This window comes from Colletotrichum costaricense (assembly GCF_030867565.1).
Source record: "Colletotrichum costaricense strain IMI 309622 chromosome Unknown Scaffold_10.1, whole genome shotgun sequence".
Lineage (NCBI taxonomy): Eukaryota > Fungi > Ascomycota > Sordariomycetes > Glomerellales > Glomerellaceae > Colletotrichum > Colletotrichum costaricense.
The window spans coordinates 1,553,518-1,576,753 of NW_026848239.1; the positions used below are offsets into that span (position 1 = coordinate 1,553,518).

The window sequence follows — 23,236 nt, forward strand, 5'->3', positions numbered from 1 at the left end:
ATGTTGGCAAGCCGACAAGTTCTCCTTCTCCCGCCTTGACCCTCATTCATTCAAGACATCGCGGTGTCCTCTTCAACTCTCAAACACAGTCACCAGACTTCGGAGCCAACTCCTTCAAGGTATCCAGTCTCATTACGTTACGCAGCAGACGTACACAAACTCGTACACCCAGTCTCCTACTTATATCCCAAAAAAGTACATCAAGTACTCGTCCCAACTAATCGAGGAGCGGTGATGCAAACCCAGACCCAACAGCATCCCACTACCAACGCCGGACTCGACAATCCAAACCCAACCTTACCCAGCCCAGCCCAGCCCAGCCCGTGATATACCCATGATACGTCCCATCCATAATCTATCCAGTGCACCCTAAATACACCAATCAACAAACCCCTAAAAGTCGAACGGTGTAAAGATATCCGTAAACCACCGATTATCCATCAAATCCAATCCAAACTGCCCCAACTCAACCTCCCCAACCCCAGCACCGCCACCCATCCCAGCCCCAAGGACACCCGTCCCGTCAACCCCCGTTGCAGCAGGCGCATCAACCTTGGCCAACGGCGCCATAGAAGCCTCCCACGTTCCCTTGAGCCCCTTGATGGTCTTAACAGCTTTCGCAAACGCATTTCCCTCCTCAACGTCAACATTCAATCCAGCCTCGCTGCAAACTCTCATAAACCGGTCGCCGATCTCGTCGAGCGTAGCAATGAGATCAATCGTTGACCGCACGCTGGCCCGGTCCCAGACGGGGTCCTCGAGCACCGAGAGGCGATAGAGCGCGATTATGCAGTGGGAGAGCTGCGAGAAGGTGAGGAAGGGGGTGGTGTAGTAGGCCGCGGGCGGGAGGGTCAGGAAGTGGTCGAACCAGGCTTTCACGGCGTGCAGGCAGGCGTAGTAGATGTCGAGGCGGGCTACGTCGGGGAGGTTGGCGGGCACGCAGGTGCCTGTCTTGTTGGAGAGGGCGATTTCTTGGATGGAAAGTTCTGTGCAATGAAGTTGGGCGATGATCGTGTCTAGTAAAAGGTTAGAGACGAGGTGCCGAGATATGAAAGGCAGAAGTGCGGTAGGAGAAAGAAGGAGAAGACTCACCTGTGCTTTGGAGCTCTGACGGCAGGCTCTGGATATGCTGCTGAAGCTGCCTCTGTAGCAGCTTGACATACATGGCAGGCGGCGTCCTGTGCGAATCGACGATGTCGAACGTGGTTTCGGGACGCCATGCCGCGGACATCTTCCCGGCCTCCTCCTTGAGTAGCTGCATCCTGACTAGTGCTACGAGGGTGCGGTCTGAGGGCGACTCGGGCTGCTCGTCGAGAACTTGCAGACATTCATCCATGTGTGGTGTCCAACGCAAGGGGTCCATCTTGCCCAAGAAACTCGCGACGCTACACAGGTATTAACATTGTTATCTCAGCCAGTGCCACTGCCTGGAATTGGCAAGTTGGTTGAGTAGATCGAGGGTACTCACGCCGACGAGATGAGGTAGCACGCAACCACAGCTCTCCTCTGCTCCATCGTCCGCGGCATCTGCGACTTGACATACAGAGTCTGCCCCACAGTCCCAGTCTTCTCCCGGTCAGCCCTCTCCTGAGCAGCCTTCCAGCAGAGGAAAGGGTTCAGGCTGTCCAAGGGGTCGCGGGACATTCCCAGGTCAAAGATGAGACCGATAGCAATCTGACAGAACAAGCACATGAACGGCTTGTTACCAAGCTGGTGGTTTGCCCTAAAAAGACACCTAGAATGTCAGCGACACTGACCAAACGCGCAAACGATTTTACTAAGAGAAGAAAGAGCAGAAACACGAACGTGACTTGTACTGACCATCCCAAAATCACCAACAACCCGAGAAGGTAATCGATACTCCTCTCATTCTCGACAAGCAGCTTGTGGCTCACAATCTGCCGCACACGCTGCCCCAGCGCAAGCTGTTGACTTGATACCCTCGACGCGACTGTCATGATGCAGATCCACAAAAACGGCCTCTCGCCGCGCAGCTCCTCGGCCGTCATCGTAGCCTTGAAGTTGAGAAACGGGAAGTATTTGAGATTCTGACCACGAAACGCCTCAAAGAGTGCCTCCGCCTCGTCTGGCGATGGTAACTCGTCGCCGTACCCGGGTTCTTCGGGGCTAGCCGTCTGCGTCGGCGTCGGCAACGACGCCCCACGGTCTCTGCGATCACCTTTGCCGAAATGCTGCGCCGAGTCAAATCCTCCACCACCCTCGCCGCCAGCGCCATGCACATCTCCCATCTCAGATGACTGCCTCCTCGCCGCCTCCGCAGCAGCAGCAGCAGCCGTCGTCGACGAAGAGGAAACAGACCCCCCAGACAAGTGAATATCAACACCCAAATCAGCCGACAAGTTCGGCCTTCCCGACTGCCTCAGCAGCGTAACAAGTCCATCAAGCTTCTCCTCCAGCTGCGCGGTCCGGCTGGACGGCGGCTTCTTGGAGCGTTTCCGGATGGGGTTGCTCGGCTGGCACGACTTGCCGAGCCGGTGACACCGCTCGCAGGCCCCACCGACGGGGCGGAGGATGCATTTGCACTTTGCGCGGGAGCAGTTGGTGCAGGCCCGGCCGTAGGGTGCGGCGATGCCGCCGTTGACCGACTCGGCGGCCCCCGAGTCGCGGGTTTCGATCCCCGTCGGCATCCGGGATTTAAACTTGGAAGCGAATGCCCCTGTCGTTTAAGTTTGGAGAACAGGAAGAAAAAGGTGGTAAAAAGGTACAATCCGTCAGTGGGCAAGGCTTTGCTTTCTTTGGTAAGCGGGCCGAGAATCCGGAAGTCCACCTTCCCCCGGGGTTGTGGGCGGCGAGCGGACTTGGTTGAGCAGCGGCGTGTGTGTTGCGTGATGGTTACGGTGGTGCCAGGTCCCGGAGTTGGTGGCGGGCCAAAATTTGCCCTGCTAAGCTTTTTGGCTGCAGGCGATCAATCTCCCTCTCTCTTCCTCCGTCTCTTGTGTGTAGGTATCTCTCTGTCTGTACTTTCTGTCTCACGATATTCGCAGCCAACGAAACACCCGCCAGCTTTGAACGGGCTTCAGATGTCCGTTTGGGATCGCAAATGCCGTTTGGATGGAGTGCAGGAAGTGTGAGACCAACGAAAAAGGGAACTTAGGAAGTGGGAAGGGGGAACAATGGGCGATGGAGTGAGCAGGAGGAGGATTGGCTTCGAAACCCACCGGGTTTGGGTCGTGGGTGGTGTGGGCGATGTCGAGGACCTTGCGGCAAATGTACGTCGAGAGGCGGAGTTGAAGTCGAAAATGTTGAAATCCGGCCGGTTCTGCTCGCAACAGCCTCAGATGTGGTCATGGCTGATGGAGGTGAGCCTGAGGCTTACATGTGGCTTGCGTGTGGCGTGTGGGCAGGGCCAGGGATGTGTGTTGCGCCGAATGCCGAAATCCGCTCCCACTGCCGGCCCCGCCCCTAGTCTCATCCACTAACAAACACAGGGCCGCCCACTAGGAATATTTTAACCGTTCGCATACTGCGTAGAACATCTGACATCAGCCTGGATCCTCTGACATGATGGAGGATTGTAAGTTTTGATCTCTGCCTCATTGGGCAGGGAGCACGAGCTCTGGAGACATTATAGGTGTCAACAACCCGAGACGAACATATTGATCATGAGGTACATCCGGGAAGAGGTTTATCCTGGGCCCGGCTGGTGTCGAGATCAGGCAGTCCGCTTACCTGACCCAATTCTCTGGCCTTCTTCCAAACCATGCAAGACAAATGTCACAAAGAAAAGAAGGTTCACAGCGACAGCTACAATGCACGCTGCAGACGTCAGATGGCCAGTAGTAGAGAAAGGAGCACATGTTCACATGGGTTGAAAGACAAAGTGATGAAGTGTGCCATGGGTATTCGATTAAAAGTTACCATGCAACTTGGGACCTAACGCCTTAATGGCTGCTTTTTGCTAACGCAGCATGGCCTCAAATGAGGCAATCAAGAAGTCCTCGAATGTTGCCTTATCGCAGGACAAACACATAAAGATCAACGACTCCGTAGAGCTGGCCGCAGCCTACCGTTGACGAACCACCTCCAACGCCGAAATCAGAACTCATTACTTTCCTTCCCACAGGAGAAGCACATTCATTTGCTCCCTATGTAAGGGTGCTCGTGAAAGTGGTCCTCCTGAATACCATAGTGCCCAAGACGTCGCGTACTTACGACAGCCTCCGCAACACCCACTCCGCCTAGATGTCAAAGCACAATTATCCCATACTGGAACCGGTTCGAGAGACTGGCCGACGCAAGATCAAAAAAAAGCATCCGCAGGGTATTTTTGTCGTACTGTACAATATGTCGGTCTGAAACTGTGCCGAGGCGTTGCAGTGTTTCTTTAAAAGAATTGGAAGTCTCTCCATGAAGGTCAAGTTTGATCAAGAGGTGAGTCAAACTCCGCCACCCATGAAGGCAGCGAGGTCGTCAAGCTCAAGTAGCTGGCGCTCGAATGCGGAGCAGAGTTCGCTAGCCGTCATGTCCTGGGGCACAGGAGCAGCAGGTTCGGCAGACGCCACGCCGTTGCCAATGGGAGGTTGAGGAAGCATCTCGGTAGACTGCTTGATCTCGGCCGGCTGGGGAGGAGGAGGGCTGACGGAAGCCGGGGTACCAACACCGCCGGAACCACCGTTGATAGTAGTGACACCGGGGCGACGCGGCAGAGGCGCAGGAGGCTCACTGTCGCGGCCGCTCTCTCGGCCACTCTCGCTCACAGAGGCAGTGTGGTTATTGGCAGGAGCCGGGGGGACGGGGGCACCAGTGCCGGCGTTGGAGTTGGAGGTCTGGTCGTAGTCCATTGCGTCGGGGTTGGTGTCTGGGTTCGAGGCGGCTTCGTCCTTAACAGAGGCCTGGTCGGCGGGCGGGGCGCTGGTAGGAGGTACAGAGGTGCCTGCAACACTGGGGCTACCAGCGACAGCATCGTTGCCGAGCACTCTATGCATAACGGCAAGGTGACGCAGCCAGGAGCTGATCAGAGGCCAGGTGTCAACGCCATCCTGCATGAAGTGGAGACCATCGCGCACAATATGCCCGGCAGTCTCGACCGCGTTAGGGGGAGTCAGGCCTTTGAGAGACAGGTACGCAACGGTGGCACTGGCAGTGAAGGACGAGAACAGCATGAAGATGGGGAAGCAGATGATGCCCTCCTTGTCAAAGCCAGTCTCGAGAGCAGTGAGCATGGCGATGGTGCTGTGGCACGACGTAAAGAGCCTATCGATAATATCGTGGCACTGGGGGGTCAGGCGCCAGCTCTCCAGGTTGAAGCCAGGTGCAGTGACATACTGCAGCAGGCGGCGGCGGTTGATGAAGATGGATGCGCAATGGAGCATGCAGTGCAGCATGGCATATGTGAAGCCAGAGCCCATGGTGATGTGAAGATTAATCTGGCCCGGCTTGTCGACGTACTGCATCGACAGGGAAGCACGGAGGCGCTCGATTTCGCCCATGAGACCAGTGCAGACATTATCGTTGAAGGTCTCAGTGGTCGTGGTCATCAACATTTGGACAACGTCGCGCCAGATGCGAGTGGCCATGACAATTTGGCCAAACTCACCAACCTCGTCGGTACGGGAGCCAGAAGGCATCCGAGAGGGATCACTGAGGTTGATGGTCTGAACGTAGACAGCATTGCCGAAGGCAAAGTTCATGTCGGAGCAGGGCAGAGAGACGTCGGCCGTGTCGTTGGCAGACAAAGCCGGCTGACGGCCGGGCGTGCTGGTCAGCAGGCAGTCGAGGATGTACAACAGCCACAGCACACGGCGAAACGACTCGTCCTGAAGGAACCTATCGGCATCACTGACGGCCGCATGGTGGCTGTGGAGAATGCGGTACATCTGGACCATGCGACTGGCCTGGCCCAGGTAGATGTAGGCGCGAACAGCATTGCGGGAACCCCACTCGTGGATGATGATCAGGCAGATGGCCTGAATCTCAGCGAGGCTGGGAGTGTCGAGGTTCTGGTTAATGATGCCCATGGCCTTGGCTGCAAAGTGCTCAGCAGCACCAGTCGCACCGGACTGCCCGCCATAGCGTCTAATCAAGGTGGGGGAGCTTCTGCGGAAGGACAATGAAGTTAGCTGAGTGTGTTCGTCCGCTTAAGTTTACCATTGTGCAGAGCTAGCCTGCAAGGCGGCGACTGAGTCGGGCCTCAGAGACAATAACCACAATAAAGACAAAGTGGTGACACTTTTTCGGCCCAAGTCCGGACATTTGTGGCTAAGCGAGCCGACACGAGGCTTCCGAACGGAAGGCCGCGCCACCCACAAAAAAAAGCCGGACATTGCGGGGGGGACGTAGTGAAACACAAAATCAGGAGGGAAATTGGGATCGGGGATCGGAAGACCCGAAAGGCAGAGGTACGTACCGAGCGGCGCAGGTGAGCAGCGCGTAGATGAGGGCCGGGTCCAGCGAGGCGTTCTTGAGCTGCTGGATGAACGAAGGCTTGTGGAAAGCAACACAGGCCGGGTACGTCTTGGAAATGACGCGTTCGCATTCTTGGATCAGCTCCGGTGTGAGTCTGGCGGGGATGAGGTCAGCATTCGTGTTTCTTCTTGCGCCCGTGTTGGCGTTCGGGGGGCGTGGAAAGACATATCCATCCCGGCGACTGGCCCGGGTGGGAAGAAGTGGAGTGAAAAGTGGCGGAGACGGGGATGTGACTCGGGAAATGAGAATGGGGAGGGGGGCAGAGCGAGTACGGGTACACCAGGATATTGGAAAGCTTGTGGGATCCAAGGGAAAGCCCGCCGTCAGATGGCGGCTCCGAGGGTTAGGCTAGCGGCGGTGGGAGATGCCGTCGGTTGGAGACGAAACGCCGTCTTCGGGAGATCGAAGCAATGGCAGCCAAATCTTGGGGAAAAAAGAAACAAGGGGGAGGGCACATGGGCAGACGGAACAGAAGGGGGGGAAACGAAGAACAAGAGATGACCGCGCGTGTGTGATGAGAAGGGGAACAAGCCACCGCGCCCAGGCCGCATGCAGTAGGGGGCCGAGCTCCCCTCCCTGGTCGGCGGCGGTGGGCGGCGACACAGCCGAAAGACGAGAATAGCACACCCGGCACACGGCGCGCGCGCGCGCGCAAAAGGCAACTGAGTGCCAAGCGCAAAAAGTGTGCGTCGCGCAAGGTTCGGGGCAAGGCGGCGGAGGCAGTGAAGGGGAAGAAGATGAAAATGCTTGAAATATGAATAACAAATTGTCAAACTTACTTCTCGGGAGTCTGAACGTGACGAGACGTGGTAGAAGCCGGGTTGGCGGCGCGCACATCGCCGGCCGGGACCGAGGCAGGAAGACTCTCACGCGCAGGGCGATGAGCGGCGGTATGACGGGCAGGCGACTGGCCATGGTGATGGGCCATGGACTCGGAGGGCAGATAGCACTCGTGCATGCCCTTGGCACAGTTCTTGCAAGGAGCGCGGCCGTTTTCGTAGACGCACTTGGTTTTGCCCTTGCGACAGCGCACGCAGGCGCCGCCAGCTCGGAGGGCGGTAGACCGCACAACGCTGGCCGACATGGTGCGGTTGGGTGTTGGTGTGAAGTGGATGAGATGCGAACCAGTGTTGGTCAGTAGCGGCGTGTCGCTGGATGATGGAACTTTTCTCTTTTTTTCCCTTCTGCAGAGCAGAGAGTGCGCCGACGAGAAGATGAGGGCGGTAGGTAGGGTTTGTGTGGTGAAACCCGGATGCGCGTGTGTTCAGCCGGAGGTGGATGAAAAGACGCGACGCGATGAGCTTCTTGATCCGCCCAAGGTAGGTAGGAGTAGAAGAATCTTGCTTGGTTTGTGGGATGATGTCGTGATCCCAGTGAGGCGACTTGTGACGTCCGCAAAAGTCACACGGCGATGGTCGGCGTCAGAAAGCCGGAGAGTCGACGAGGTGAAGTTGAAGAAAGGAGGAAAAAGAAGGGAGAGTTCGGGGGCGTCAAGGTCGCGGGAGGAGGAGTGTTTTGTTGAGGGGGGCTCCGGAAGAGAAGAGAGTTTTGGGGCCGGGTGACGCAGAGAAAAGACGACCCGTCGCGCCGAGATTATGGAGAAGGGTGGCTCCAGAAAGGCGAGACCCCCAGGCAGGAGGTAGCGGGCGAGGGCGGGCGGCGGCGTCAAGGCCCCAGGAAGGGGGGCAGAACGCGACGGGGGGAGTTTGCGGAACGATGCCCACAGCGGCCGAAGAGGCGACGGGATAAAAGGGGTCGGACTTGGTTGGATATGATGCCGGGACGGTGTCGGAGGCGGTTGGCGATGTTTGTTTCTTTTGTGTTGAAAGTTGTGAGAGATGCGGTGATGTTGAGCGTTGGAAGTTGTGCTGTACGTGGTGGACAGTGGAAGACGAAAAAAGAGCAGAATCGGAGGGCACGGGTCGGCCGCGATTTCTCGGTGGTGGGCGAAAAATCCGGGCGGTGGTCCTCAGGTTTCGGTGGTTGGAAGAGGAGGAAGGAAGGAGTGGAGTACGAGGGAGGGGAGGGGTGTGGAGAGGATGGGGGGAGGGGGTGTGACCTGTACAGTACGTATTTCTGTAGTCTACCTTACCTACCTCAAGGCAGGTACCTACTCCGTAGACACTACGAGGACGGGAGGAGGCCACGCCGCACGGAGGGCAAGCGGGGGAAGGAAGCGTCCGTACCTTACCTTTCAGTCGCCTCACGTGAAGAGTAGAGGATAAATCAGAGTGGGAAAGAGGGAATATTAGGTACACTGGACATTCGCTTGAGACAGCAGGAGCAATATCAGAAAGAGACCACCTCAGGCGAAAAGCGCAAAGTGGTGGACGTGAAAAGGCAGGCGGAGGTGGACGACCTGGGGAAAAGAGCAAGAGGGAACCGGCACACGGGTTACGGGACGTGGACACGGGGGAAGGAGGCACACACGGCGTGCCCAAGGTAAGGTAGGCGGGCGGGCCTCGGCCTCGCATTCATTGTAACAGCGCACTCAAGTCCCTAACTTCCATCCTTCCTCTCTCTCTCTCTCCCTACCTCCTTACTCTGGCCGCACCTTTGATTATTATATCATCCCGTCGCAACGGCTCCTTCTATCGACTGCAATCCGAACGAAAGTGGAGGGAGGAGACGGCACAGAAACTGAAGGAAGACAGAGGTCTTGCCCCCGAACGAAACGGACGGATGTCGCCAGATGGTCGTCCCCACTGAGGGCTGGCCAAGCTCGGTGCGGGTTAGGAAGTCACGGCCTGCGGAAGCGGGAGCAGTCGGCGGACTTTTTGGGGGGGGGAAGGGACAGGGTGGTGGAAAGTGCCAAAATGAAAAAAAGGTGAAAGACTAAGTAAGGTAAAGAGTGAGGAGGGCTGAGAATAGGGGGGGTGCGTGTAGAATAATCCGAAGGGAAATGGAACAGTACGGTGACACAGGTACCTGGCATTTCCACAACCCTCGGAGGCAGGCGCGAAAAAATAGCATTCGGGAAAGAGGCAGAGGCAGAGGCAGAGTGGCAGAGACACTGCACAATGAACAGGCAAGAAGGGAGGGGAGGACAGGACAGGACAGGACAGAAAACGAAAAAGCAGGAGCTGCCTGGGCCACCTGCCTCGCCCACACACGGGCGGGCCTGAGGTCCCTCCTTTGCTGAGGTTTTACGGGCGGATCGGCTGGTGGTGCCGGAGCTGAATGAGGAGAGACGGAAGGAAACCAGGAGCGAGGGGACCCACTCTGCCCATTCTGCCTTCCGCGTCAATGTCCGTCGCACATCACCTCAGGGAGGTACATGTCCGGTACTCACCAGCCTAGACACTCACTCCCCAAAACTCAAGTACCGCCCTCTGCCCTCTCTTCGGGTCTCTCCTTCCAGGTTCCAGGTTGCCCATGTCTGCCTTCACTCCAACTTCCGTCGAATCGGTACCTGCCTCAGCGTCTGCGCGCTTGCGTTGCCTGACACGCATCTCTGCCCTGCCGACACCTGCACTCCCGCGGCAGGCACCTACCTCGAGCCTCCCCTGTGCTTCCATTCTTCCATTCGTTCTTGATGAGAAGGAGCGACAATGAATGTGTAATTGTGATCCTCCCTTGTTTGATATCCATTGTTTGCCTCTTTTTTCTGTCTCTTCTCAAACTTCTGAAAAGCTTCACTCAAAGGTCATGACATTTCCAATACTTCTGCCCAATCCACAGAGGCGCAAATGAAGTCCCCCCCAACCCCAGCCCGGATGCCGCCCGAAAGCCAAAACGATGCGCATACTTCGTACAGTCTCGACACAGTGCCTGCGGCATACTCCCCCGACACATTTCGCGTCTCGCATCCATCCGTCCTCTGCCTCCGCCGCCGACCGGTCGCAATCCCGTTTGTTTGCAAGCCTAGCGAATTTCACCGTCCGTCTTGTGGGCAGACCGTTCCTCCGTCTCACCATGTTCCCCTGCGACCTGCGCCGCCAATTCTACGACAGGCAATGCGCCCATCTCCCGCAAGCTTAGTCGAATAGCCTCAAAAGACGACTCTACTCCTGTACTGATACCACTATCAACGCGAGAATAGTCTTGGCTGACACTGCAACCCCTCCTCCGAGCTTGCCTTTCGGACCCGACCAGTCCCAACGAGCCTTCATCACCTTGCCCTGCGATAAAGCCGGGCCCGCCGATTGCTACAGCGCTTTCGCCTCGGCAGCACAGAGTCACAAACCCTGCCAGACCCGCGGCACGCCGGGCATTGGCCCACACCGCAATGAGAAGGGACGGCCAGCGCAATCGGGCCATGTCCACCTAGCCTGACTTGCACCTTTCAGCGACAGAGAGAGCCACAGCCTAAGGTACGGAGTGCAGGCCACAGGGCAAGAGAGGACCGCGGACGAGAACGACGGCGAGGCACAGAATGCCATGGTCCATGGCCCACGGGGGTGTGGACGACAAACACCGCCGGGCGGGCCTGGAATCGCCGCGCCCCCCTGGTCCTAGATTCGGTATAGCACCCTCTTCCAAGTACTCCGTACCTTTCTTCCTCTCCTTGGTGCTTGTCCCCAAATTCCACGGAGCGCCAAAAACCAACCGGCGGCTACAGAGCCACGCCAGCTTGTCCCGTCCCTGACCATGATCATCGCGCCGCCAACTTCCAACGGAAGATTGACCCCATCCCGAATTTGATCTTCGCAGACACGGCGTGACGGCGCGGCAGGGCGCTTTCGTTGGACGCTGCGCTCGTGCCTTTGGATACTTCTTTGACGGCACGGCCTCCAGCGATCGAGACGAAGAGGGGCCGGAAATGCAGCAGCAAAACTGTAATTTGCTCAATGGGCTTCTGACTGTGCCGACGCTATACGCTCTGCTACGCGGAGCCGATGCGCTTCTCGTTATGATTTAGGGGGCACGTAGGCGTGGTCCACCCAGCTATAGAAGTTCTCCAGGGGCACATTTTCCGGTTGAGTCTTTCCCATGCCAACTCGACCGCGTCGTCGTCGACACTCTGCCGATTTGCAAGTCCGGACACCATACCTCTGCACATCATCAAGATAATGCTGCTGGATGTCTCTGGTATGTGGGATAGCCAGTCCACGGCTCGTCCCGGCCATCGGGCTGGTCTGGAACACACGACTGGCACGCTGGCCGAGGGTCGACACGGCTGTTGCTTCTGTGCAATGTGCACGAAAGACAGTGCCGGCAAAAGCTGCCGCCTCGTCTCCGGGTCTGCTACGTTTGCAAGCTGTTCCGTCTTCGCTCCGGTGGCATCCCACCCAGCACGCCCTCGCCCCCAGTTTTCACCATGGAGCAGCAATCCCGAGAAAGTCCAGCGCCATCTCGTTCCGGCGACGCGCCAAATCTCTGTTTAATCAAACTCGACCTGCCCGGGCCTAAACCTGGGCCTTTTCCCTCGCTCGTTCCCCGTGCTGAAGCGAACTTGCACAGTCGACGCCCCGCCCCACTCGGCCGTTTCTTCGTTTCTGTCCGTATCACCAAACATTTTCTGCAGCGAAGGCATACTGCGGCATGCCACTGTGTCTTACATCAGGTTTCCACTGCGTCAAGGAATGGATATCAAGATGTGCTCGGCACAAAACCGACGTTGGCTACCGTACGTCTGGGAGCCACCGAGCCAGGCACAGAGTGTCAATAAGTTGACAATACCTCTTCCTGTGACATCAGGTAGGGATACAATGCCCTTGTGCACTGTCACCATGCCGACTACGCGGCCAAGCCGGATCTCTGATGCCTTTTTTACACTCTTTAGGTATACGTCGTACAAACATGCGACATCTGCTTCCTCGCTGTTGTAGGGGGCGCAAAAATCAAAGAACACAGTATGGCATAGCCGGTGGGCGGGCCGAGAAACCTTTCCCAGTGCACGCTCTCTTTTATGGGTGCCTCTCTTCAGGGCTGGTCAGGCTCCGCAGCACTCTACGCGCAAAAGGAAACAGCCTGATGTCTTTAGAACGCTGCATCGGATTTCGCTACGTTCGCTACGTTCATCCTTTTCGTCCGGGGAAGCGCGTTATGTCGCATTTGTTCTGCGGAGCGTCTGAACACTCTCTCCCGGTGACCGAAGAAAAGCCTAATCCAGACTTTTCGGCAGATATCCAGACGGGGCTGGCGGCTGCCGTCGATATCCACACTTTCGCGCGTCTTGTTCCGACTTATTCCTCGGTTGACGAGAATCGCGACATTGGATACCGGTTGTTGATTGCATTCTCTGGAGCATCTGTACCCCCCCGTTCCTTGGCGAGATGCTTCATTCGTGCGACCTCGGACATGGTTCTGTGAGCTCGCGGCCGAACTTCTGGGGATGGTCTTCCTGTCTGGCGCCCGACTCGCCGTAGTGTTGCCGGCAAACCTGCCCAGTGCGGGTGGTTCCCTCTCTACGCACCCCCGACCCGGCGCGTGCCAGTATGTACATTTCAGCCCAGCGTGCTGGTCCGCGGCACAAACAAATCGAATTTTGAACACTTGCACCATACGATCTGTTACCGAAGCAGCCTGGTCTGAAACCCAACATCCGACACACTGCACGCAATTGTGTGACCTCAAATTCTCTCTTCAGAAACAGACGAACGTTTGCTGCAGCGTAGCACTGTCTTATTGACGGTCTGCTGATTTTATCGTCATGCCACGGCTAGGCCCTAAAGCCCAATTCCAGAGAGGGAAAGAGAGGGCAAGAAAGAGAGAGAGAAAAAGAGAGCGCGCAGCTCGCTACAGTGCGCTATTTTCCACCGGCTGAAGCGCTGCCAGGCAAACGGGTCATGGCTTCGAGAATCAAACAAACTGTACTCCGTACAGTGTAAGCTGATGTCGCTGACGACGCCAGGCTGTTTTCTCCGTGAAATCCGGAGGTTGCGTCCACTTTTCCTGCCCCTGTCGTCTCCTACCGGAACCTCTGCCCAGCGCTACCATGCCCGGAGTTGATGTCATTTCGCACCACACCTCCGCCTTGGTGTCGCTCTTCTGCCCCGTATTGTCTTGAGGAGACGCACGTTGGTCCGGCGCTTCTGCTCCCTTGTCTCTTCTGTCCCCCGAGTCTCGCAAACGGCCATGGGCAACTGGGTGTGGTACCGGTAGGTCTTTCACAGGATCGACACGATGGAAACCAGCCTCCTGTAAACGCCGTCATCTCTGTCTTGTGGGCATCAGAACAAAAGTTGGAAAGAATGGATCAACCGTTGAACCGGGTCGCTTGGTGGAATGGGAGCCGAGGGAAGCGCATATGATACACACACTCCGGAAGACAATCGACGGTCCGCCGCGGTCAGATGTACTGGGCTGATTACCATTACCAAAGCTGGTGAATCAAACCAGACGAAACAATGGCATTTCTCAGTCTCTCGCACAACCGGCGATCAGTGCACCGACCAGGGTTGGTGGCGTTTTGGCCTTGCGGCCTTGCGGCACATTGGAAGAGTGGGTCCTTCTTCCGGAATCACTTCCGCCGGTTTCCGGACCACCGGCGCCTGGCGAGATCCACTCGGTGAAGCTGAGGAGCCTGAGAGGCTACACCGACCCCCCGCAGCCGAGCAATCAAAGTCGCTCAAGTCCGCGGGACCACAGCGCGTGACGGCAATAAGCGGCGCTGTGGTTCGATTTGTCTCCTGTATTTTTCGGTAAATCTTTGGTGATGGACTCAGCTGAGTATCGGTAACAGGGAAACCAAGGCCACGGCGCGGCATGGCAAGACCTCACATCACCTTACCTCGCGATCTCAAGATTGGTTCCACAATGTACGGCCGAAGAAACTCCCGTTCCCGTGTGTGGCCATCCGCTGCCGCCCTCCTAGGACCTTGAAAGCAACAGCCAACAACCAACGGCGGCCAAGAGAATCTCGGAGTTTGAACGGCATTCTTGTCTTTCGCACCCCTGCCAATCGCACTCTGAAGCGAATGTCGTACTCGGCTGATCTGTGACGTATAGAGTGGTTCTGTCCCCCGCAACTTTGATTACTGGAAACTCTCGTCGCTTTTGGCTGTTCCGGCTGCAACTTTGACTGCTGCAGCGGCATCAAGAGTGCTGCGATGAAATCTAGGTGCAGCGTATCAGAGGATGTTAAGGTCATAAATCGAGAAGCTGCGTGTGAGAGCATTGCACCAGACCATAGTCCCAAACTCTCTGGCCTGACTAGCTGATCGGCGATAAATACCAAAGCCGATAGTGGACTATGTGGGGCCATCCAGAGGTTAAGATTTCTCGGCCCCTCCGGCACCCGCCCGGATATGTCAGCGGGATCCTGCTGACCTCCGTTCTCCGACAATACCGGCACTATCAGCAATCGTAACCGTAGCATACTACACAAACAGTTGAGTAAACACCATTGAATCGGCAGCTGGTCTCCGTCTCCCAACCTATCTCCACGGAGAATGTCAGCAATGATCATCCGATTCGGTCGAATAAACTCCGTACACCACATCTTTTGGCCGGCAACGGGCTTCCCATCTCCCAAGCTTACCTCACATCGCCTCACATCCTCAACTGGAAGACTTCCTACACCCTAATCATGGCATAGACTGACTCGCAATGCGTTCCGTCGAATTACCTGTAAAAGCCGGGGCAGAAGCACTAGGACTATCACCACCAGACACGTGCCACGCCCAGAGATAGAAAGTGGGAGCTGCAAACTTTCTACTTGAGATGTACCCGATACCATGAAACATCAGATGAGGAACAGCACTTCGGGATATCCGGGCTGAGCCGGCGACGTTGATACCGACTTTCCGTCTATCTACGAGAATCTCTCCCATATCCTCGTATTATATTGAGGGGCTCTTAAGTACGTTTGTGAGTTTGAAGAGAGGAAGAGATTCGACTTGAAAAGGATGAATGTTTTCAAAAGAAAGACTGTCTGATATAGTATGGTCTTAACTATAAAATATAACGGTACACTTTCAATACTTACTTGACTTAGTAGGATAATGTTAATATTGAACTTAATTAAGCGCATGACCCAAATCCAACAACAGTTGAGTCTAGATCCCTGTCCAAAGTAACGTCGATACAGACAGAGTTTAAAGGAAGAAAAAGAATAGAAGAAAACATGCCCCGTCCGGGCTCAGGCCCGTACATGCAGAGAAGCGGCGGCGCAGGACTCGATGGGGGAAGTGCATTTGCAGTAAGTGAGTTGTGAGGCGATAAAGCTCCAAGACTATCAGACACAGCTCAGTAACTTGACCCTAAACTCTCAGTAACCAATAAGGGCAGTAGCTGGTCGCCACTTAGATGAATAGTATAAGATGACCGAAATGGACGCCAGCGCATTCATCAATACTGTTTACATGCCTTCTAATTCACCTTACTAGAAATGCCCAGAACGACCAATTAGTAAGAAGCATTCGCACTGAAATTTCTAGCAGCAGTGTCGTAGAGCCTAGAAGTATCCAACAGGTTTAGGTACGGGTCTCCTCTACCCCATCGCGAATACCTAGCCTGTTTTACTTCTTCCCTCCTTTATCGTTCTTCGTCTGACCTAGCTCCTGTTATTACATGCCTTATGCCTATCAACGGTTCCTTCTCTATGTGCGCCATCTCCCTTTACTGTGCGCCACGCGCTATACAAAAGACAGCGTTCGCCTTCTTGCCCGCTTCAGAATATTCAGCGCCGGGCCGCGCCAATCGGCTGATAACGGAAACTAGTGCAGCTGGCTTATAATAGTACTCAACAGTTCAAGACCCACCAAACCCAATGAGTGTCTTGCTTACAAACCTAAGCTAGGTCCATTGCCGTTAAGAGGCTGAGAGCACAAACCGGAAGGGAACACGGCAACATCTTCCGGATCTTCATCTTCATCACCTGTACTACTCCTGATCATGGCCACCCCCGGCTCTCATCCACGAGGTCATGCTCAAAATCTAGCGACCAAGACTATAGCGGAGCTCGCCGAACTTCTGAATGAGGCTCTACTCTCTTCGGCGGAAAGCCCTACTGGAGCAACCTACATCTGTCCTCCCGCATCTCCAGAGGATATCGAAGCGCTCAAAAAACGAGTAATGGGCGAAAATGGTCACTGCGCCCTGGACCCAGACTACCTGACGTTCCTTACAGTCAGCGACGGATTCAAGCTTCAAGAACCGGAGCAGGAAGACTCAGCAGGTGACCTGGGTGACATTCTTTACAATGCGGCTCGAGTTGTGAAGGAGGAACACGTGGACTTTGACCTATTCGGAGCGAATCCCCTTCTGCATGCGCCATCCAAAGACATTTGGAAGAAGTTCGACTGGGACGGCGGGGTAGGTGTCGACCTTGGCCCAGCCGGCGACGAAGGGAGTCTATGGATGTTTGGTCCGGCGGAGCTGGCGCTTCTTCTTCGGCAGTTCGATGATACCTATCCTACGCTCACACAGGATGAGAAGAAACAGGTCGATCAATGCGTCTCGAAAACGCATGGGAGCATGGAGGCGATGAGAGAGCTCCGATTCTCTGTCATGCAATTCTATCATTGGTCGCCCAAGGTCAAGTTGCATTCAGGGTTTCGGGCATACCTTGAAGACCTTGCAGTGATGGCTTTGGCGGGCGACGATCCGCATGACTACTTTCTGTGCCAAGATGCCTAACAGGACCAAGAATTCTGTATGACCAAACCAATTTTGAAGAAAGAAAAACTTGAAAATAGTAGCAGAGTCATGCGGGGATTCCCTTAAATGTTCCCTGATAGACAGCTAGGGACTTTCTAGATAGCCCATGTTGTAGTGCGTGCAGGGTGCCTTACCCGAGAAACGGAAACCCTTCAAGATTCAAATACACCACCAAATGCATTTTATATAAAGTATGCTCTATCAGTGCAAGTTCGCTAGGAGAGTCCTCAAGCTTAGTTGTAAAGAGCTAGGCTTCTCTCTTCGCTTCTGCTCATCTGACTTGCTCGTATGACATGGCCTGAACACAGCCCACACGACTCCTCATAGATGCCATCAACCTTTCATCAAGGTCCCAATCAACGTCCTTAGGGACCTTGCGAGACAGCTGCCGGATGAGCAATATAAAAGCCCGCTGCTTCGCCAACAGTCTGCCAGCATCCAACCTCCGCATGCCTCCAGGACTCGAAGGCTTTGTCTCAAAACCGTCAGTACTTACGTATCTTCAAATGTCCAGGAAATACCCTGTTCTGCATATCAATTAATCCATATTGTCAGAATTTAAGATCTTTCCCTCTCTAAGCACTGAGAAATAGCAGGCTTAGACCCCAGATGTGTTAGATCAAGAGATATTAGTTCAAGCCTGGGCACGCAACACATCCGCGCTTAAGCACGAGGTAGACCTACTATCGCCCCTGGTATCCGCCTCCTTCTCTGGGCTCAAGTACATGTAGAGATCACTCGACGAAATGGACTTAGGTGTCTATAGAATTACACTCCTCAATGTTAATCGCAGCACGACATCTCTACCGCGCTCACGAGCTACCCACTTTGTGAAGCGACACTATTTGGCCATTATTATGTTTGCTTTGGACTAACCTGGGGATTTAATGGCTACAGCAAAGTCACGAATAGATCATACTTCAAGGGGAAACTTGTATACAGCTTCTACAATGAACCGCGCCAAGCAATTTCTTGCCGTACTAGGCCGTATCATTGGCCTGAAAAAGGCGAAACCGGAACACGACACCGACACCGACGCGGCATTTCCCTTTTCCTGTTGATGGGGACAGAAATGGGAATAGAGAGAGGCTGGGGGAGAGCAGGATGATTTGAGGGTTATGCTTGGGAGGCCGTAGTGGATAGCATAGGAAAGGGATGTGGCTCGAAGAAAGAATTTTGAGTACTGATATATTTGCGCGTTTTGGAGCGGAGTTGACTTTCTCAGTTTGTGATTTTCATTCATGTTGATTATAGAATCACAAGTTTTGAGATCGCTGATAGTGTGCAATAGCAGAACGATAGAACAACAGATTGAAGATATCTCGAGAACCAGATCATCTGTGGCCAAAACCGGCTCATGGAGGTGAAGACGACTCACAGTGATTGGGGTGTGAAGGCGTTCAAAGTCTGATGCCGATGCTTCTGCCGGAGCGTGCATGCCTGTCTACTATGTTAAGAAAACCACTTGTAAAGTAATGTAATGACCGTATGCAGGCATACACACGCTCGCCTACTTTAGTCTATAATGTCTTTGGGGAGCCTACGCTTGTTACGACTGAATTCCTCCTGTGCAAGCCTTGGACTAGGGAAGGCCACGTTAACAAAAGCAAGACATCGTCGCAGGTGGGTTAAAAGAAAGATAAAGGCAGGTGGTTCTCGAGGAAAGTCCTGGGGGGACTGAACTCAGAATCAGAGTTCATAATCCGAGCCAGAGTCATCGGTAAAGCACGCGGGGGCTCTGTGGGGAGCTTGACGGAGAGATTCTCCGAGTTCGACTTGGCTCTGATGCCCCTCAAACGATACTCCGAGGGATACGAGCGGGCCGACGACGCGGAAGGAAGAGGCTCTCAATAATTCCATTTTGAACACCTAGTACACTGCAATTGAGAGGACGAGGGACAGAGCTTCGGGATATCCGAGTTGAGACGGCTATATCAGCGCCGACACCCCGTACATCTACAGCATGGTTTCTATGTGACTTCCAGTCGGTTCAATTATCTTGCCGATACGGAGTGGTCTGAACACCTTCTTAGTACGAACATGCTCCACCAGGATCAGAAGCGAACGAACGCCTAACGGCACATGGAATATGGCGCTGCTGATACCAGTCCAACCACCAATCGTGTATGTGCAATTACTACCCACGGGAGGGCGGACGCTTGTGCAGCTAGCACCCCCGCACTCCCGGAGGTCGGGCGGCAATGCCGGTGGGGGTTAGCCTTTTCATCCCAAAACCTGGGGCAACGCGAAGTTGCTAGGACGGTAAACTGTAAATCAGCGACACCGACCTTGACGCCGAATGGCGGGAAATCCGACGTTCTTTTGAGTATCCATCACGGAGTCGGGGTATCTTGAAGATGACAGGAAACATCGCAATAAATACAAATTTGGACGAATTCTTCCCCGTTGATCTGTAAGTTTATGTCGGTGACTTGTCTCGAGATTAGACAAGTTTAGAGCATTCGCACCATTACCGTGAACATGGGCTACTTCGCTATCAACGCCATACAGGCCATCTCATTCCGCATCGTGAACGCTGTCACGTCCAACCCGACAGTTTTCCTGATCTACGCCATTCTCACGACGACATTGGCCCTATTTCTCTGGACGAAAACAAGGAGACGGACAAACGGCCTACCTTTGCCGCCTCAACCGCCCTCGAAGCCTATTCTGGGCCACTTGACGGATTTAATCAGGGAGAATCAAGCGCGGCGATGGCATTTGAAGTTGGAAAGTTGGGCAAGAGAGTATGGTGCTATATTCGGAGTAAGGACTGGGTATATTGTTGATTACTACATCAACTCTGATGGTTTGGTCAAGGTAAGCTTGTCGCAATTGTGGGCTGGCCGTGGAAATGCGAGAGTAGCGGGGGTCTCGATTTTAGTGATGATGGTATAAGAAGTCCCGGAGTTCTGACGTTGGAGACAGGAGCTTTTTGATAAAAAGTCTGCAGTGACGGCGGATCGACCCGTGTGGATCATGTCGAATGAAATTTTGAACAATGGGTTTAATACTTTGTTTTTGGACGCGAGTGATCCAACTTGGAAGGTACAGTACGTTGCAATCTCTGGTTGAACGATGCTGACTGAAACGCCTGATACCTACAGAACCAGAGGAAGGTCATTCAGCAGCTTCTCACAAGTCCACAGCAAGCGGGGAAGATTGTGCCGTAAGCTATCCTTGCCTCCTTTCACATGCTTCTTGAATCGTCTATGGATCTAGCAATCTAATGCCATGCTAGGTTTCTAGAATACGAGACAATGCGGTTCCTTCGCGATAATGTCCTTGAACCATCAGGCGGACTTTCGGGGCTTCAGCTCTTGAGAGGTATTGAGCGGTATACGTATAGCGCATTCGCGATGGTTATTATGGGCATGGATGTGAGATATCGCCCCAACCTTGTGTTGTGACGGGGCAGGTGATGACTGGAGCATGGTTTAGGTGCCTGACGCAGATGACTCGGTCATCGACTTTCTTCAAGGTGTGTGAAGATCCCTGTCGGGCCTTCTTTGGTGCTGAAAAGGTTTACTGACGATGTTGACTACAGAATCGGAATACCAGATCATAAGTACGACCATCATCTCTGAGGACCGCGGCGAATGCCATGGGTTCGGATAAACTGACAATGAGCGGTAGACACCTTCCCTGGCACCAACATTATCGATCTCGCCCCTTCTTTGGGGAAGTTGCCTCTCTTCCTCAAGCCCTGGGAGAGACATGGACGCGCAAGATACAGACGCGACCTCTCATGGGGGATGAAACGAGTCAAGGTGAAACTAAACACATCTTACCTATGAAGGCATGCTCTGAGAACACTATTGACCACTGGTTCGGTTGCAGATTGTCGAAGAGGCAATAGCAAGAGGAGATTCCTCATTCGAAGGGACTTTCTTGGGTTCTGCTTTGGCCGATGAGAGTCTCAAGGGTATGTCTTGTAAGGAGGAGCTTGCGATTTTGAGCTCTGCTTTGATTGTTGCTTCTGCGGATACTGTGAGTAACTTCCCTTTACTTCACTGCCGAATGCGTTTGATAGCTGACGCAAATTGCTAGAGCCGAATGACGACATGGTCGTTCGTCGAGGCCATGTTGCAGTTTCCCGAAGCTCAAGCCCGAGCACAAGCTGAAATCGGTATGTTAAGAACATCGATCCTAGCAGTCTTAACCCCAACCTGGTCGCTCTCCAGGCAACCACGACCGCTAACCAGCTGATGTTTTCTAGATAAGGCCGTTGGTGACAGACCACCAACATACGAAGACTACGCGCGAATTCCATACATCCGCATGCTCCTCAAGGAAGTATGGCGGTGGAGGCCGCCGGTGGCGCTGGGACATCCTCACATCACCTCGCGCGAGGTGGAGGTTGGGGGGTACAGGCTTCCCAAGGGGGCACGAATTCACCTTAACGCATAGTAAGGCCGAGTTTCCTTGTCGTGAGATTGGAATCTTGTCGCTGACTATGGGGTAAAGTGCGATTAGTCGAGATCCCGCGAGACACGAAGATCCTGATCGGTTTTGGCCAGAGAGGTTTGAGGATGACGGGACCACTGTGAGTACCTCAATGCGAATCTCGAGGTCAAGCCAGAACTGACACGACTTTCTAGACGATGGAAAGCATCAACGCGCAGGACCCGACAAAGAGAGACCACTTTGCCTTCGGCGCCGGTCGTCGCGTTTGTACGTCACAAAACCTTGGCAACTCCGCCATGCATCTATCCTACCTGACCACAAAAAGATTCATCGCTAACATCTATTGCGTTTGAAAAGGTCCCGGATACACCGTCGCAGAACGTTCCGCCGTCGTAACAATGATGCGTATCCTCTGGGCATTCAAAATCCTGCCTGCCGAGGGAGCAAAGACGCCGTTAGAATTTGCTGATTACGCTGATTCATTGCCTGGGAACCCGGGAAAGAATATGCCTGTGAGATTCCAATGCCGGAGTGAGGAGAGGAAGCGTGTGATTCTCAAGGCTTTCGAGGAGATGGAGAGTGGAAGGGGCAAGAAGGTGAGTTTTCTAAGCCTATGTCCTCGCTGGTAGTTCTTGGGGGAAGGGCGCGGGCTGACTTGATTACCTTTAGGAGGCATTAAACTTGGGCGATTCATCGGTTCCTGATATTTCTGCTTTTCTTTGATTTCTGGAGAAAGGATGAATCCAACGGATTATGAGCGCACTGAGACGGGCGGGAGAGTCGTTGTACAGGCAGAAATAATGTCTCTTCGACTGTCTACGGATGACGGGATAGAGGTGTAGTGACAGCATCTTCATTTTGTACCTAGGAGAACAAGACCATTCCAAAACTGCCTATTCACATTATCTGCAGCAAGTACATACTTTAGTTCCTCAGTTAAGTACCTCGATCGGCTCCTCCAACCGGACAAAATGAAAATCTCCATAGCAGCTCCTGTCCTCCCCTTCATGACCGGCGTCACCGCCGACTCCGCGCCTGACGGCGCCCTCCTCGCCCAGCGCCAGATCTACCCCGCCTGCGCGCCATGCAACAACGGGCGCGAGCCTCTTTTCCCTATCGAAGCGAACTGGAGCGGGTACGCTCTTCGCTGCAACAACTTTGGACCCATCCCTCCTGTACGATGACCCTTCTTCAGTATAAAAATGTCTAGTGCGCATGACTGAGCCGTACACTGGCTGTTGCGATAGAAATGGCGTGAACACTGGCAGCGGATTCCTTGCATGCGTGGTTATCAGTTATATAGTCTGGGTCATCACGGTTGTTTGGCGAGATTCATACTCTCTGTAGGAGCTTGGCGGTTACCGGTTGGTGGTAGTACCTTGATAGCGACAATACGTGCGGTCGTTGGGGCCGGATCAAAGAGCCAATGCGGCTTACAAATAAGAATCCGAATTCGGCCTATGTGTATATGCCGATACGTCGGTTTGATCATCGGGCCAATTGAGCCCTCACCATTCAGCAAAGTCTCCGAGTTCTGGCTACCTGCACCGGCCAAGCCCGGATCCGGATCGTTTGCTGGAAAACACCAACTGCCAGGCGGAGTGGGCTCGGACTATTGCTGCAGCGACCGTAAATCGAAACGGGATGGCTGACCGGACGGATTTCAAGATCCTCGTGGCACCAAATCCCGGCTGGGGGGTTTTGACTCGTAATCAATCTCTCGCAGTTATGCAGCTAGTCGAATCCTCCCGAATTCAAAACCAACAAACGGCTAATAAATAAAACAGCCAGCGCACTAGGTAAGCATGCCAAAGTAAGCTGAATGACCAGATAGCTTAGTAGAGAACAGGGCAAGTAT

General features: G+C 54.2%; 8 protein-coding genes across 8 annotated transcripts; 3 read left to right on the forward strand and 5 right to left on the reverse strand.

Annotated features, from left to right (window-relative positions):
- Positions 1-393: 393 nt before the first annotated feature.
- On the reverse strand, positions 394-2,648 carry CCOS01_10136 (uncharacterized protein; the record flags this gene model as incomplete). Its single annotated transcript, XM_060458292.1, has 4 exons — positions 394-1,016; positions 1,093-1,385; positions 1,469-1,723; positions 1,822-2,648. The coding sequence occupies 4 exons, from the start codon at positions 2,646-2,648 to the stop codon at positions 394-396; spliced, it is 1,998 nt and encodes a 665-aa protein (XP_060311457.1).
- Positions 2,649-4,397: 1,749 nt separating this feature from the next.
- On the reverse strand, positions 4,398-7,510 carry CCOS01_10137 (fungal specific transcription factor domain-containing protein; the record flags this gene model as incomplete). Its single annotated transcript, XM_060458293.1, has 3 exons — positions 4,398-6,057; positions 6,368-6,607; positions 7,206-7,510. The coding sequence occupies 3 exons, from the start codon at positions 7,508-7,510 to the stop codon at positions 4,398-4,400; spliced, it is 2,205 nt and encodes a 734-aa protein (XP_060311458.1).
- Positions 7,511-7,916: 406 nt separating this feature from the next.
- Positions 7,917-8,900, reverse strand: CCOS01_10138 (uncharacterized protein; the record flags this gene model as incomplete). The annotated part of the gene is made up of 1 exon (XM_060458294.1): positions 7,917-8,900. The coding sequence occupies one exon, from the start codon at positions 8,898-8,900 to the stop codon at positions 7,917-7,919; it is 984 nt and encodes a 327-aa protein (XP_060311459.1).
- A 94-nt stretch (positions 8,901-8,994) lies between these two features.
- CCOS01_10139 (uncharacterized protein) lies at positions 8,995-9,249 on the reverse strand (the record flags this gene model as incomplete). The annotated part of the gene is made up of 1 exon (XM_060458295.1): positions 8,995-9,249. A coding segment is annotated over one exon (255 nt), but the record flags the coding sequence as incomplete, so codon positions are not given.
- A 2,437-nt stretch (positions 9,250-11,686) lies between these two features.
- CCOS01_10140 (uncharacterized protein) lies at positions 11,687-12,037 on the forward strand (the record flags this gene model as incomplete). Its single annotated transcript, XM_060458296.1, has 1 exon — positions 11,687-12,037. One exon carries the CDS (start codon positions 11,687-11,689, stop codon positions 12,035-12,037), a length of 351 nt encoding a protein of 116 aa, XP_060311461.1.
- Positions 12,038-13,728: 1,691 nt separating this feature from the next.
- Positions 13,729-15,143, reverse strand: CCOS01_10141 (uncharacterized protein; the record flags this gene model as incomplete). Its single annotated transcript, XM_060458297.1, has 4 exons — positions 13,729-13,902; positions 14,279-14,427; positions 14,641-14,751; positions 14,915-15,143. The coding sequence occupies 4 exons, from the start codon at positions 15,141-15,143 to the stop codon at positions 13,729-13,731; spliced, it is 663 nt and encodes a 220-aa protein (XP_060311462.1).
- Positions 15,144-16,206: 1,063 nt separating this feature from the next.
- On the forward strand, positions 16,207-16,950 carry CCOS01_10142 (uncharacterized protein; the record flags this gene model as incomplete). The annotated part of the gene is made up of 1 exon (XM_060458298.1): positions 16,207-16,950. One exon carries the CDS (start codon positions 16,207-16,209, stop codon positions 16,948-16,950), a length of 744 nt encoding a protein of 247 aa, XP_060311463.1.
- Positions 16,951-19,452: 2,502 nt separating this feature from the next.
- On the forward strand, positions 19,453-22,562 carry CCOS01_10143 (uncharacterized protein; the record flags this gene model as incomplete). The annotated part of the gene is made up of 13 exons (XM_060458299.1): positions 19,453-19,791; positions 20,079-20,140; positions 20,213-20,351; positions 20,413-20,452; positions 20,519-20,539; positions 20,608-20,741; positions 20,812-20,961; positions 21,022-21,100; positions 21,191-21,380; positions 21,439-21,517; positions 21,573-21,645; positions 21,736-21,974; positions 22,320-22,562. 13 exons carry the CDS (start codon positions 19,453-19,455, stop codon positions 22,560-22,562), a joined length of 1,788 nt encoding a protein of 595 aa, XP_060311464.1.
- Between the last annotated feature and the right edge of the window lie 674 nt (positions 22,563-23,236).